The following is a 13,100-nucleotide window of genomic DNA, read 5'->3' as shown; positions in this document are numbered from 1 at the left end:
TTCATGAAATGAGTGCCACTACATGAGAATCACGTAGCTCTTATGTGAAAAGTACGATGGAAAAAAATCTACGTTTGTTTTCACGTAGCATGGACGTAAACATTATTCTTAGTGTAGCGAACTTGATCGCCGGGTGGAGGGATGGTCTGATAAGTGTGAACAAGAAATTTACGAAAGAAACAAAGATTTTAAATGAACTGATCGAGAAAAATCCCAATCGTTTTCAATTTTCATCTTGTATTCAATTGAAGCGTCAGTGCAGTGTTGGTCATGTCAAACTTAGGGAAAATGGATGTAATTTCGACCTAAATTCCCCTAATTTGAGCCCATACATAAATTCAGCAATCGACTAAATTTTCAATAGCGACCAAAAATATCCCCAATAATACCGTCCCAATGACGCGTTCATCTAGATAAAATTGATAAATACCAGATTTTTAGCGATGGGCTAGATCCATAGGTCAATATTAGAGCCATTTCCCCTACATAAATTGATATTTATGGAGAACTTCGAGATTAGGGCGTAATTGCTTTTGTAAACATACACCTCATTTGCTAATTCTCGCGAATTAATGCTCAATCTAAAAAACTAATAACACAAACAGGTGGCGGAATGGTTCCTCTATCATATGGTATAGTTTGTTCGTGAGACTGTTCTTTTATTCGCAATTTGTTCTTCTCGTTTGTTAGTTGGCTTCCACAAAACTTACGTTCAGATCAGTCATATTTTTGGTTCTACCAAGGTTTTACAGTACTTTTGTGAAAACACGATACGATGGAAATCCAATATGATAAAACATCGACTCATTAGTTTTATTTAATCAAAACAGTTTTTAAACTATTTTCTCCAGAAAATATTCGATAGTATATATGTCTTTCGACTCCTGAGAGTGACAGATACATGTTTTCAATAAAACCAAAATCGACCGCGTTACGAAAAGTGGTTAGGTTTTGACCATTTCTCTGTCAATAGCGGATGTATTTTAAAACCGGCTTGCCTGATCCGTAAATCCTTTGTAGGAAATTTAATGGACTCGCCTTTAGGAGAGTCTCAACCGGGAAAATTTACATTGGGCGTGTGATCTCCCTTGTGGAGTGTAAGCCACACTTTTAGAGACGGATCGCCCGGGATGGCTACAGACGCTCATGTGGGCTGCTCGCGGGCACCCTTTCGTTGTGTACTGGAGAACAATATTCAACGCCACGCGCCGAGAGCACTGTTGCTGCTGCCAGGGTTACTTCCACTCACTTGCTATAAAAAAATGTTTTTCAGAATTATGAAACCATGAGATGGTATAGTGATAATTAGTACTTGTAAGTTACAAGATGAGGACGTGAAGTATGTGTTTGACACATAAAATCTGTCAATATTGCTTTCAGTGCGTCACAATCAGCAATTTTACGACTCGTGAGTGCTCACTCTGAGTGAACACTCACGAATCATAAGATCGCTTATTGTGACGCTCTGAAAGCAAAATTGGCAGGTTTTATGAGTCAAACACATACTTTAAACCCTCGTCTCGTTACTTAAAAGTACAGCATATCATTATATCATCTAATGATTGCATAATTCCGAAAAATATGTTTTTATAGCAAGTGAGTGGAAGCAGCCCTGGCTGCTGCTGCTGCTGCTGATGATGACGATAGACCGGACACCACAACACATGGCGAATGAATAAGCACCGTTCGGTGAGACCGGATGGAATTCGATTTTGTAATCTGTGTTAGGGAAAGCGCTGTTTGGAGGCAATCGGTTATAATTTTGATCACGATTGCAACAGTTGGACATTGTGTAATTTTCAATAGTGACCTATTGAAAATTGATAAATTGTTCATTTAAGCAGATTCGTAGAAAAATTTCCAATCGATTGGCTTGTTTAGAATTAAAATTTATCAACTATTGACAGAGTTATAAGTGGTAAAACCCTGACCACTTTTCGTGGCGTAAACCTTCCGAAGACCAAATTACAGATTTTTTGTTCAAATCGGTAATTGAATCTTACATTTCTGTATGAACATTGAATACTACCCTCCCTCTGTTTGTTATTGATACTTCCAAAGTTGCAGAATGAAAACTTCCCGAATTCCGCCTACCGAAAGCAATCGAAGAAGATTGACATGTGGAAAATGAGAGAATACTTAAATCTTAAAGATTATAGGAATTGGAAAATTTTCAAGAACTGAGGTTTCGATAGATACTAAATTTTGGCCATTCTAATATTCTGAAGGAAATTTTGATTTTGATTAGAATTCAAACCAATTTTTAAGGAGACGTTTATGGTTTTCTGATAAATATTTATTAAAAAAAATCTTGAACAAATACATATCTAATTCTGAGGATAAATAGAAGGAAAACTATGCAGAAAATCAAAAAAATCGAACTCTGAAGAGTTTATAGCTCCGATTCTCTGGAGAAGAATTTTTTTATGAGGATTTCTAGGAATTTCTGGATAGTATTATAAGGGAATTCTAAGCATAGTTTAATCGAAATTTTTAGGCAATTCTAATGAGAGTTTCAAAAGAATTCCGAGAAGAGTTCCAAGAGAACTTGGAAGAACATTCCAAGAAAGTCCTGAAGAAAATTTCTTTGATTTGTTTTGCCCCTAATCCTAGATAATACAATAAAACATACCATGCACTAATGCGATCGTCTTTAATTTTGCTTTCCAGTTGCCGAAATGGCTAAGATTGCACTCGGTTTGACGCCCGGCCAGTCGAGTACCAGCGGAACATCAAGCCTTTCCGCCAGCCTGGAATCATCCTCCTCGGTCGGTATGGCCTCGGCTGCCAAACGTGGTCGCCTGCTGATCCGGCAGCAGCGGATAAAGAAAGAAAGCGACTCATCTTCGTCCGGTCAGCAGTACGGTTCTGATCTGGACACCCCGGACGGAACGACCATGTACTCACAAAACTTACTCTCGGTCCCGACGCATCACCGGTTCGAAAGGCAAATCTCGGAACCGATCATTCCGACGTCACCGGCCGTAGCGTCTCCGGAGGTGCGAACAGCGGCCAGTGACCGTCCCCACGGTGGCCATCATCTGTCCGTGTCGTCCCATCAGCCATATCTCGTAAAACAACACTCCCACCCACTGTTGCCTAGCCAAATGTCGAGTTCGCACGGAACGCACCAGGCGTTCCAGACCATCTCGTCATACTCACTGCAACGTCAGCTCTCTCATCCGATGACCACCGTACAAAGCCCAACTCCGCTGACCCTGGTTACCAGCAGCAGCGGTTCGACCCACTATCTGACGCCGTCCTCGTCGTTGAAGACCGACTCAGATGAAGAACCTTCTACACCTGCGTCCACAATTCCACAGATCCACCTTCAAACCGATCGCACGTCGAGTCCAACAGTAGTTCTCGTTCCCGACATCGAATCCATGCAACATCATCCCCACCATCTAGCAAGTGCCGGTACCAGTACTGGTGGTAGTAGTGCCCTTACCACAACGATCACAACCACCTCCAGTACTACCAGCTCATCCACCGCAGCAGCGCCACTAGCGGACCTGAGTTCCACGAGTTCGAGCTCGATTCGCGCCAAAGGCGAAGAGCTCTCGCGATCTGCCTCGTCACCTCTGGTAAGTGTCAAGTCGGATAATTATAATTGTTATGACCTTATGAACGTTCATCTTTCAGACAAGCAGCAGATCGACCGAAATTCCCGGCCTGGACAGCCAACGTTCGAGTCACTGTCCGGTGGTTCGGGAGGGCCCGGCACTCGGGTGCAACTTCTGTTGGAACACGATCGATGCCCATGGGCGAATATTGCGGCGCAAAACGAAGTACCACTGCCCCGAGTGCCAGACAAACTTGTGCATTGTTCCCTGCTTCCAGGAGTATCACGAACGGCAGTCAGCGGAAAATCCCGCCCCCACCAGCAACGACAACGGTGGCGGAGGTGGGGGCAGTGGGAGCGGAAGTAGTGGCAAATCCGGACTGAGAAACTATCCCAAGTCCGGTTCGATGTAAGCAAGGGACGTTTTGTGCTTCTTTTTTTGTGTGGGTGGATTGTACGCGCAAAGTATCCGTACTTTTGGGATACTTTGGCGGAATTGTGTCATTCTCTTTGTTGTTCATTGTTGTTTATCGAGTAAGAACTGGACACTAACACACACACACAGATATACAGATGGACTGTAATAGGAACTAACGAAATTTTAAAACCAACTTGGATCGCTCCCCCGATCACGCGTGCACACGCCCATTACGGTGCTGCTGCTGCTGTGGTCGTAATCTACTTTTTGTCGGTGGAGTGACCGTTGGAATTTTTGTCACATTTGTACAAGCCCTCCCGCGGGAATGCTACCAGGCCTGTTCACTGATGAAACTGCCTGGAGAAGCACGATCGCAGTTAGAAGAAGCGAAGGAGGCAAAGCAAGCAGATTTTTGTAGCAAACGAATCACATTTTGAATCTTGAAAACAAACAAGACAACCTGAGCCTTAATCAATCACTGCTTTTTGGTGAAAACGAGATCAAGCGACAGTTTTATTGAAAACAAAAAAACAGAGAGTTCTATAATGAGTGTAGGTAGGATTACTAACTGATTGTAACTTTGTAGAGTGCTGCTAGTACGATTGACGATTGAACTAGATTTCACGAATGACTTGGCTGAGCCAAATGTACCTAATCGGTAAATTTAACAAAAGGTACTGATTTTTCTGCTTCTTACAGGTGAGATTATGGGCAGCAATTATTACACATTGTTCGGTAGCTACAATGCCAGCTACATTGACGCGGTTTCTAATGGTGACGCACTCGCGGAAGCTAATATTAGAAGTGGTTTCAGGCTAAATAACGAAAAAATAAACAGATTTTATGTTTATAAATCAAAATGTTATCGATGGCGTCACGTCGTTTTTAACTGATAAAAACACTACTTTTTCAACAAGCGGCATCGGTGGCATTTGCCACCAAAAAATACGGAAGGGCAAGAAGATTGCGCCATTGTCCCTCGAACTTTCACAAAGTTTCATTATCTTTACTGCTTGAAAACCTTCTCAACTTCGTTGAAGGTCCATCAACTTCTTCCAAGTTTCATAATTATCATTTTTACACGTTCTCTCAATTCGTCCAAGATCTTAAAACATCTATGTCGTTCTCCAAAGTGCAGAAATGACCCTGAACCTTTCCTATAAATTTCGAAACTATGATCCCAAAACTTCCAGTAAGTTCATAAGCCAAACCTTGTAGTTATAAAAAGTATGCTGAACGTCTTGAATACATCTTCAGCTATTAAAAAATTCCCTAACCTCTACAAACTTGAAAGAATTTCTAAGAACTTCCTTGAACTTTAAAAAAAACATATGCAATTCTTTTGACAAAGTTCTTACAAGTCCTATGAAGTTCTCTTCACTCCTGCAAAGTTCTCGTAACTTTTTAGAATTTCGTTGGTTTGTGTAGACGTTCCTTGAGTTCCTAGATTCGAACTCTTTCTAGAATTGTCGAATATTATTGAGTGCGTCAAGTTAGGAACCGTGTCAAATATGGTGCCTTCACGGTGCCTAATTATTTGTTTTTAGGTTCTGAGGTTCTCTAGAAAATGGCTGGCTATCCCTACCGCATAGCCCAGAGTGGCTTAACACCAGACAGAGTACGTTCAATGTGAGCAGCAGATGATCAAACCATATATCTTTGTTAGATGGCAACATTTTTGTACTGTTTAACGTTCGCCGATAAAGTGTTGAGCGAAATTGTGTTCTGCCCCATGTTTTTTATTGATTCAATAACCATAAAAATCATTACTCTTGTTTATTGAATTTTCAGCTTTCTAAAGTCAGCCTTTGTGCGACACACAAATACAAAACAATAAAACAAATACCAGCACTAACTGTTGTTGTAGCCGAAAGGAAATATATACTAACTAAATCTATATTAAATTAATGGAAAGTACCTGACATTTAGGAGAATGAAAACAAAACGAGCCACAGACATATTTGAAGGAAATACCACCCCGAGCGTAAAGTGCTCGAGGATGAATAGAGGAGAAAGCTATATATTTTTGAAACCCTTTGTCACAGATCGTCCGAAATCCGGAAAGAGCTAAAACGCGACGGGAAACGTAACATCCCAGAAGCTAATTTAATTTGACCAGACCTAGACAGGTTAGCGTGTAAATCGTAGTCTGTAAACGATATCCTAGTTTTAGATAACACATCAATTAACACGTCCACAAACCGAGCGAAAAAAAAACCAGTCAACATTATTTGGGATGGGTGATGGCTCGCGCAACAAAGAAAGTTGGTTTCACTACTTAAAACGGTTATCGAAACAATTGGAAACGCATTTTGTCCGCTGTAGACACGCATGTTTTGGAAGCAAAACATTGTCGTTCTATAGCGAATTTGGTGGAAAGATGCTCGTACTTGGTTAGGAGGAGCTTTTTACGAGCAAGTTCTATTTTTTTTGGGAACAGAAAAAAGATAATTTGAAGAAAACTTAACTAACAGTTAGTCTGTAAAGATTAGTAAAATTGAATGTATAAACATATTGTATGGAAATGAACTAATTGTAAAATTATGGAACAAACTGCACGTTCGAAAAAAAGGAAATAATGCTACAGAAAATGAAACGATATATTACTAAAATAAATGGTTTACATAGAAAACAAAACTGAATCTTAACAAGGCCGAAATTTCCCTAAAAATGCTTTCGGATTTCATCAAACGATAACCGGTAGATTTGAACAGTTAATACCTTTTTTTTTATCTCACATAAACTTTCTCCATTACAGTTTCACAATCTTCGTATGCCGCGTTACGTCCTAAAATAGAAATAGTCCATCGAAAAATACCACTTTATCAGTTACCTAAAATCTATCGACAGTTACTGCTTCTGAAAACTCCCGCACAGGGAAAGTAGCTCCTCGTTTCGGAACATTAAACTGTACGCGCACCTAGGTACCTTGTAGATGGGAGAAAATTGTCTCTAAGACCTACGGACTCAACTTGAGAATACGCCTACATCCGGTTCCGTTTACCTGCTTCTAGCTCTACACGGTAAATCTACAATTGGACTAACCTACTACACTATCAACCTACTAATAAAGTCTACACACCGGTAGGAAGAAGTACAAGTCTAAAAACGTTATCCATCATCTATCTAGTCTAGTTTTTTGTTTGTTTTATTATTCAAGAGTACGTGTCGTGAGAGTGTGGCGGCTGCCAATGTTTTGAAAGGCCTCATCGGCCCCTATCAGGGGCCTGAGTAACGGCCATGTGGTTGATGATATCATCAGCCCTTGTCTTTCTGCTTCAAACAACCTTTCCACCATCTGTACGTCAAGCAGGGGCCTTACCACTTCGCATTTCACGGGCCCACATCTGGTGATCTACTTAGAGTACAAAGTTCAAAATGAATCTACATGTTTGCTGCAGAGAAGCAAGCATCGTGTTCACTTTTCAGATCTGTTGCAGTATGTCTTCTGGATGGCAAGACAGGTGCCAGGTTAAAAAACGCGAAGTGGAGGTATTCTGTGATGTAGAGATACCAGCGACCCGGCTCCTATCGTTGCGAGAAACGGATTTATTTAATTTTAATTTTGTGGAGCTTGAGCTTGAAGCCAAGCATTTCACTGAGAACACCGGACAGCGCGGACAGAATGACCACCTTGACCGTGGTGTAGAGGTACGGATTGGCGCTCAGGCCGGATATTTTGAAGGGAGATTCCAGTTCCTGTGAGGGAGAAGAAATAAAGAGGGGGTTGTAATTAGATATTATTTTGTGTGTGTATGTGTGTCAGTGTTGGGAAAAGAACACACTTGATTTTTGTCGACAGAAATTAACAAGCAAGCAACTGCTGATGATATTTCAAGCTGTGATACCGTAGCCTACGAATATAAAGCTACCAAAACTCACCAGCTACAATTCTCACCAAACCGTGGGGAGTTTCAGTTTTATGATTTTTGTTTTACATCCGAACGCGACCCGAAACCACCGTCACTGCTGGCAGCAGTAGCTTCGTGTCTGCCATCGGTGAAGAGTAAAAAGAGATAGCAAACTATTCGTTCTCTTTCTAAGAAAACGATGTGCAACGGAATCTTTTTTGTGTCGAGTCAACTCTCAGCTTGATTTTTGCATGTTGTGCTTAGTCTCGCAATTTGAGTATTTTGCCAACAATTGTGATAAACCTAAATAGAAAGAATAGTAGCTTCCATAATGTTTCCTTTTTCTTGTTTCAGAATGCGAAAAGATGGTCTTAAGATGACTAATTGTGATGGATTACTACCTTCTCTGGTTAGCTTGGTAAGTACAATTTTCGTCAATTGTTATATGAAAGCTTTTGAGTACTTAATTAGTACTTACCACCAAACACTCAACATTTGTTCAACACAAGGGGCAATCAACTCTGCACACTGTGCCGAAACACATCGTAGTACACTGATCGGCACGTTAGGGCACTCGTTGATAAGTATGAGATAGAATATAATATAACATGGCATTACTGCTTGGAGTTGACATTTTGACAAGCTTTGCGAAGGTAGTAAACGTTTGTTTACTTCAAAGTAAAGGGGAAGTTTTTTTTCAGATAATTTTTATTTTTATTTTCCAGCGAGAGTATCCTCAATCATAATAACAGATTGCACAACCGGAAGGATTCATGTTTTGGGTCAGAATAGGCCTGCTTACGTATTAACCCCAGATGGCAATAGGATACAGAATCCAGTTCCAATTGCAGCATTGATGTACGGTGTCAACAACAACCCGGTACAGAACGATCCCGCTATTCTGCAGATGCAACTGTAACCGCAGTAGTTTCTCCCGCAGAACCACTCCATTCTATGGACTGAACGATCTCGGAGATTCTATTGACTGTGGAGGCTGGTGGCATCAGTAGATCTTGTATTAGCTACATTAAGAAGGATGCTGCTAACAGAATTGTGAAGGTAACAACACCGGAGGTTACGGAGCCAATCTGAATCGCAATATTTATAAACGCGATCGAAACCGCCAGCAGGGGATAAGTATGCAATTCCGGCAAAACTAAGTAAGTATGGAAGTTATGAAGGAACAACAAGCAAATACAAAGAGAAGGTACTAATCAAACGATGGCAACCGGTATCAAGATCCTGGACCAGCATTTGCATGCTGCTGGAAATTATTTGATGGACGATGAGGATAAACGAATTAAAAGTAAAAAGTTAAGAGCCATGAGAAAGAAGAAGAGCAGCACTATTTATGTTTGTGTTGTTAATGAACAACCTCAGTGATTTCCTGGGTCTCCTGTTTATTTATTAGGGTGTTCAAAAGTTCAAAACCATGGACGCAGTCGATTGACTCTCCCACCAAAACATGTTTGGTAAATTTAGATGAATTCAGTGCTCAAAAGATAAGGCTAACACTAGGAAGCAACTGAAGGTCTACTGCTGCTTCTACTATCGCCAGTGGGAATTTTAGGTCGAATCCTTCTTGATTTCTATTTTATAGCATTGTCCGAGTACCATGACGATAATGTAGAGGTACATTCTCCACTTGCCCGGTGGGTCATAAGTACAGGTTTCGGCGAACGTCTACCAGAATGAGACACGGCAAAGAAATTTCTTGTCCTGGATGGACAGCTTCTGCCATCACTCACCCTTCTCCTTCTCGTGGAGGAGTAGAACTTAATGGTTGGCAACGGTCAGCGTATGCTGGCTAACAGTTCCAGCAGTGGCCGACTATCTCGCGTTTACCAATCTTATCACTCGTTTGGCATCGTTAAAGCAAGAGGAATGAATGTTGTACAAAGAAAAACTCATATTCGTGTTATTTGATGCACGTTTTACTTTTTAACAGGACAGGCATAGTGATTACCCTCGTATATACTATGCAATATACACAGATATAACTCGTTTAACCATCCATAAGAGCTTGTCAAAGTCATAACTGCAGGGTTGCCAAACTCATGGGATACTGAGATCGACAGCTTGATTGTAAAACTTCGGCACACTCGGTCCAATGCTTGCCTCAGCTTTCGGCACAGATAAAGTTCTCGGTACAGATTGAGGTGTGTAGAGTTGAATACCCCTTTGTTCAACACTTGTTTTAAGATCCCTTATTTATCAGCCATTTCATAGCAAAACGATGTAGTGATTCTCAGAATTTCGTAAAAATAGGTAGTTTTGTTCCTTATCGCAAAATATTAGACCCGTATTTTTTTTTATTTTGTCATTATTTGTCATGTTAAGGTGGTCCAAAAAATCAAACTTTTAAACTTGATTTCAAAGATCAAAATATCAAAAGAAAGGTAATTAAAAATACTTTTTAGAAAAAATATAATTATATTAAAAAAAGAGGATTTTGTATTGAGCAACATTGATTGTATTTGTTTTTATGGTTTTCATGGTTTGTAGACAGAGGGCGTAGTATGTTCTTATATTTTTCATTGAAAATTTAGGCTTTTTTACGCAACACATCAGCCTTTTTTTTCGTTTTTGAGTTATTTTTTTTAAGTTACCAAGTTTTGGATTTTCGCTCGATACTCCTATGTGATTAGAGTCCAGTGGTACTCAGGCCCATTTTTAAAATAGCTGTATCTTTGTTCGATGGTCATATTTTAAGTTGAATTTTGCGTATTTCCCAAACATTTTGGCCATAAATTCGAATGCAAAAAGAAATTCAAGTTGCAGTAGTTGCTTCATATGATTCTGTGACACTACCCCGAATGTCACTACCCCGAATGTCACTACCCCGAACGCCGTTACCCCGAAAGCTACTACCCCGAATGTCCTACTACCCCGAATGGCCATTACCCCGAATACCCTACTACCCCGAATGACCATAACCCCGAAATTAAGACAAACGGAAGAACAACATGCGATTAAAAGGATAAGGATTGTGCTACATTTCCCCGAATGCCATATCCACAAAAAAAAAAAGTTAGGAATTTTTCAACCTTGGCAATTTTCTTACTATATATTGAGCATAGTGAGCAGATTGCAACCCACCTTAAATTTCAAACCATGCAAATGGAAGATTTAATATGAGATTAACCCAACTACCAATTAATTTGCTTCGAGTAGCTAGAAACCCATTCCCAAAGCACAGGATGCTCACTATGCCCCTCTTTTCCCTATATTAATGTATTGAGCCGTTTAAAGCATTTTCATTTTTATATATAGAATAATAATCCAAAACCAGTATGCTTGTTTTCAGTTCATTTATTATTCATCATTATTTGATTTGTTTCTTGGAACACCGTTGAGAAATTCTTCTTTTTTTTTAGACATGAGCAGTTCTTTGGAGTTTTGAGGTTTTCATACTTTTAAACACTGGAATGTAATTGTAGAAGGAGAAAAAGTAATTTAATAAACAGTAATTGGAATTTTTTCCTTCTTTTGATCATGAGCTATTCTTTCAAACTTAATTGGACCAGAACATGATTAAAAATAATAATAAGTAATTTTAGAAAATAAATGGATATTTTTTCTTCTTTTCATGAACTATGGTTCAATTTAATACGAAAGAACAGCTCATGAAGAAATTAAGGGAAAAGAAATCTTTATTGGATATTTCTCCTTCTTTTGAATATGAGCAGTTCTTTCAGAAGGAAAATGGGAATATTCTCATCTTAGAATATTCGATTATGAAGGAATATTATTATATTTTCAATCCATTTGTTGAAGTGTCACTAAAGAGGGAAACTTCAATGCAGAACATGTGAATCTCATACACCCAGATCGCTGTGTGAAGGATTATAATGCCTTTGGAAAAAAATCTGCTTGTTTTTACTGCTAATAATACCAGTTACACTGATTCTATAACATTCCCCAGAAAACCATTCCCCAGAAAAGATGATGAAATTAGTAATTTATCACTTTTTTTGTCATTTTATATTGTTATATATTCAAAGAAGGGAATATTTCCTTCTTTATCGTATATCCAAATAATTTATTATTTCCTTTTGTTATATTTCCAAAGAAGGGAATATTCCCTTCTTTATCATATATTTAACGAATTAATGATGTTCTCTTTTATACATACACACTTAGAAAAAATCATGTAAATTTAGGTGCTCTGAGACTGACATATACGAGCGTCAATTTTGACATAAAATTGAGTCATAATAGACGTGAAATTCAGCTCAATCAAACGTACTTTTCTTCGAGTAACAAACTATTCAGTCTCAGAGCACTTAATTTTACAAGACATGTTTGTTTACGTCTTATCCTTTGTGTCAAAGGTGGATTCCGTCACGTGTAAAATTAGGTTTTTCTAAGTGTGTATGCAAAGAAGGAAATATTCCCTTCTTTATCGTATATCCAAAGAATTAATTATTTCCTTTTCTTATATTTTCAAACAAGGGAAAACCCTTTGATCCATTAAGGTCTCCTAAAACCCCTTGACCCATTAAGAAGTTTTTCTCTTCTTTTTATATATGCGAAGGAAGATTCCAGGAGTGACTATAATAAACAAAAATACAGCTTACAGCTTTTGGAAATGGATTCGGGGGTAATGGGCATTCGGGGTTGTGTACTATTCGGGGTAACGGCGTTCGGGGTAGTGTACCGTTCGGGGTAACGGCGTTCGGGGTAGTGACATTCGGTGTAGTGTCACAGAACCGCTTCATATATGTCCAAGCACCACGTGGCCATCACTGGACTAGACTATCATGCGTTGTGACCATGTTACAGTCGCTTTAAATCAAAGAAGACTGGATCTGATGATTGCTTGAGTTTAAGATATTCCATCACTCCTAAAAGCCAGATAGCCTCCGAAATAGCAGAGCTCATTGCTACATACTCCGCTTCACTTGACGATGTGGCTACGGTTACCGGTTTCTTACTTAACCACGACACAGCGTTTCCGAATACTGTAAATAAGTAACCACTGATCGATTTCCTGTCCTTCGCGTCCAATGCCCAGTCAGCGTCAGCGTATCCGACTAAGGGTTCCGTCGATTCGTCACGTATATACTGCAGATGCTTTGCTTTCGATCTTTTCAGATAGTGTACCTAACGTTTGATATCGGCCCGGAAATCCTCCTGGATTTTTTCCTGGATGGACAGCTTTTGCCATCAGTCACCCTTCTCCTTCTCGCGGAGGGGCTAATCTTCGAGTGTCATTTCCTTGAAGCGGATGATCGGCAACCGATGAATATTATCTTGGGATTAA

General features: G+C 39.6%; 1 protein-coding gene and 1 pseudogene across 3 annotated transcripts in view; one reads left to right on the top strand and one right to left on the bottom strand.

Annotated features, from left to right (window-relative positions):
- Nucleotides 1-2,678: 2,678 nt before the first annotated feature.
- LOC135711623 (uncharacterized) lies at nucleotides 2,679-4,309 on the top strand (annotated as a pseudogene).
- Nucleotides 4,310-6,688: 2,379 nt separating this feature from the next.
- The window catches only part of phtf (putative homeodomain transcription factor), a 50,623-nt gene continuing 44,211 nt past the window's right edge, over nucleotides 6,689-13,100 (bottom strand). For all 3 annotated transcript variants that reach the window (XM_065234588.1, XM_065234589.1, XM_065234591.1), the window contains exon 8: nucleotides 6,689-7,682. In XM_065234588.1, coding sequence (XP_065090660.1) covers nucleotides 7,533-7,682 — 150 coding nt within the window. In that variant the 3' untranslated portion in view covers nucleotides 6,689-7,532. The remainder of the gene's footprint in view (nucleotides 7,683-13,100) is intronic.

Source organism: Ochlerotatus camptorhynchus, unplaced genomic scaffold (genome assembly GCF_037179485.1).
Source record: "Ochlerotatus camptorhynchus isolate MF236.1 unplaced genomic scaffold, CSIRO-AGI_Acam_v1.1 ptg000434l, whole genome shotgun sequence".
NCBI classification, from domain to species: domain Eukaryota; kingdom Metazoa; phylum Arthropoda; class Insecta; order Diptera; family Culicidae; genus Ochlerotatus; species Ochlerotatus camptorhynchus.
The sequence above is the reverse complement of the archived record's forward strand: the minus strand, read 5'-3'. Positions and strand labels throughout refer to the sequence as shown.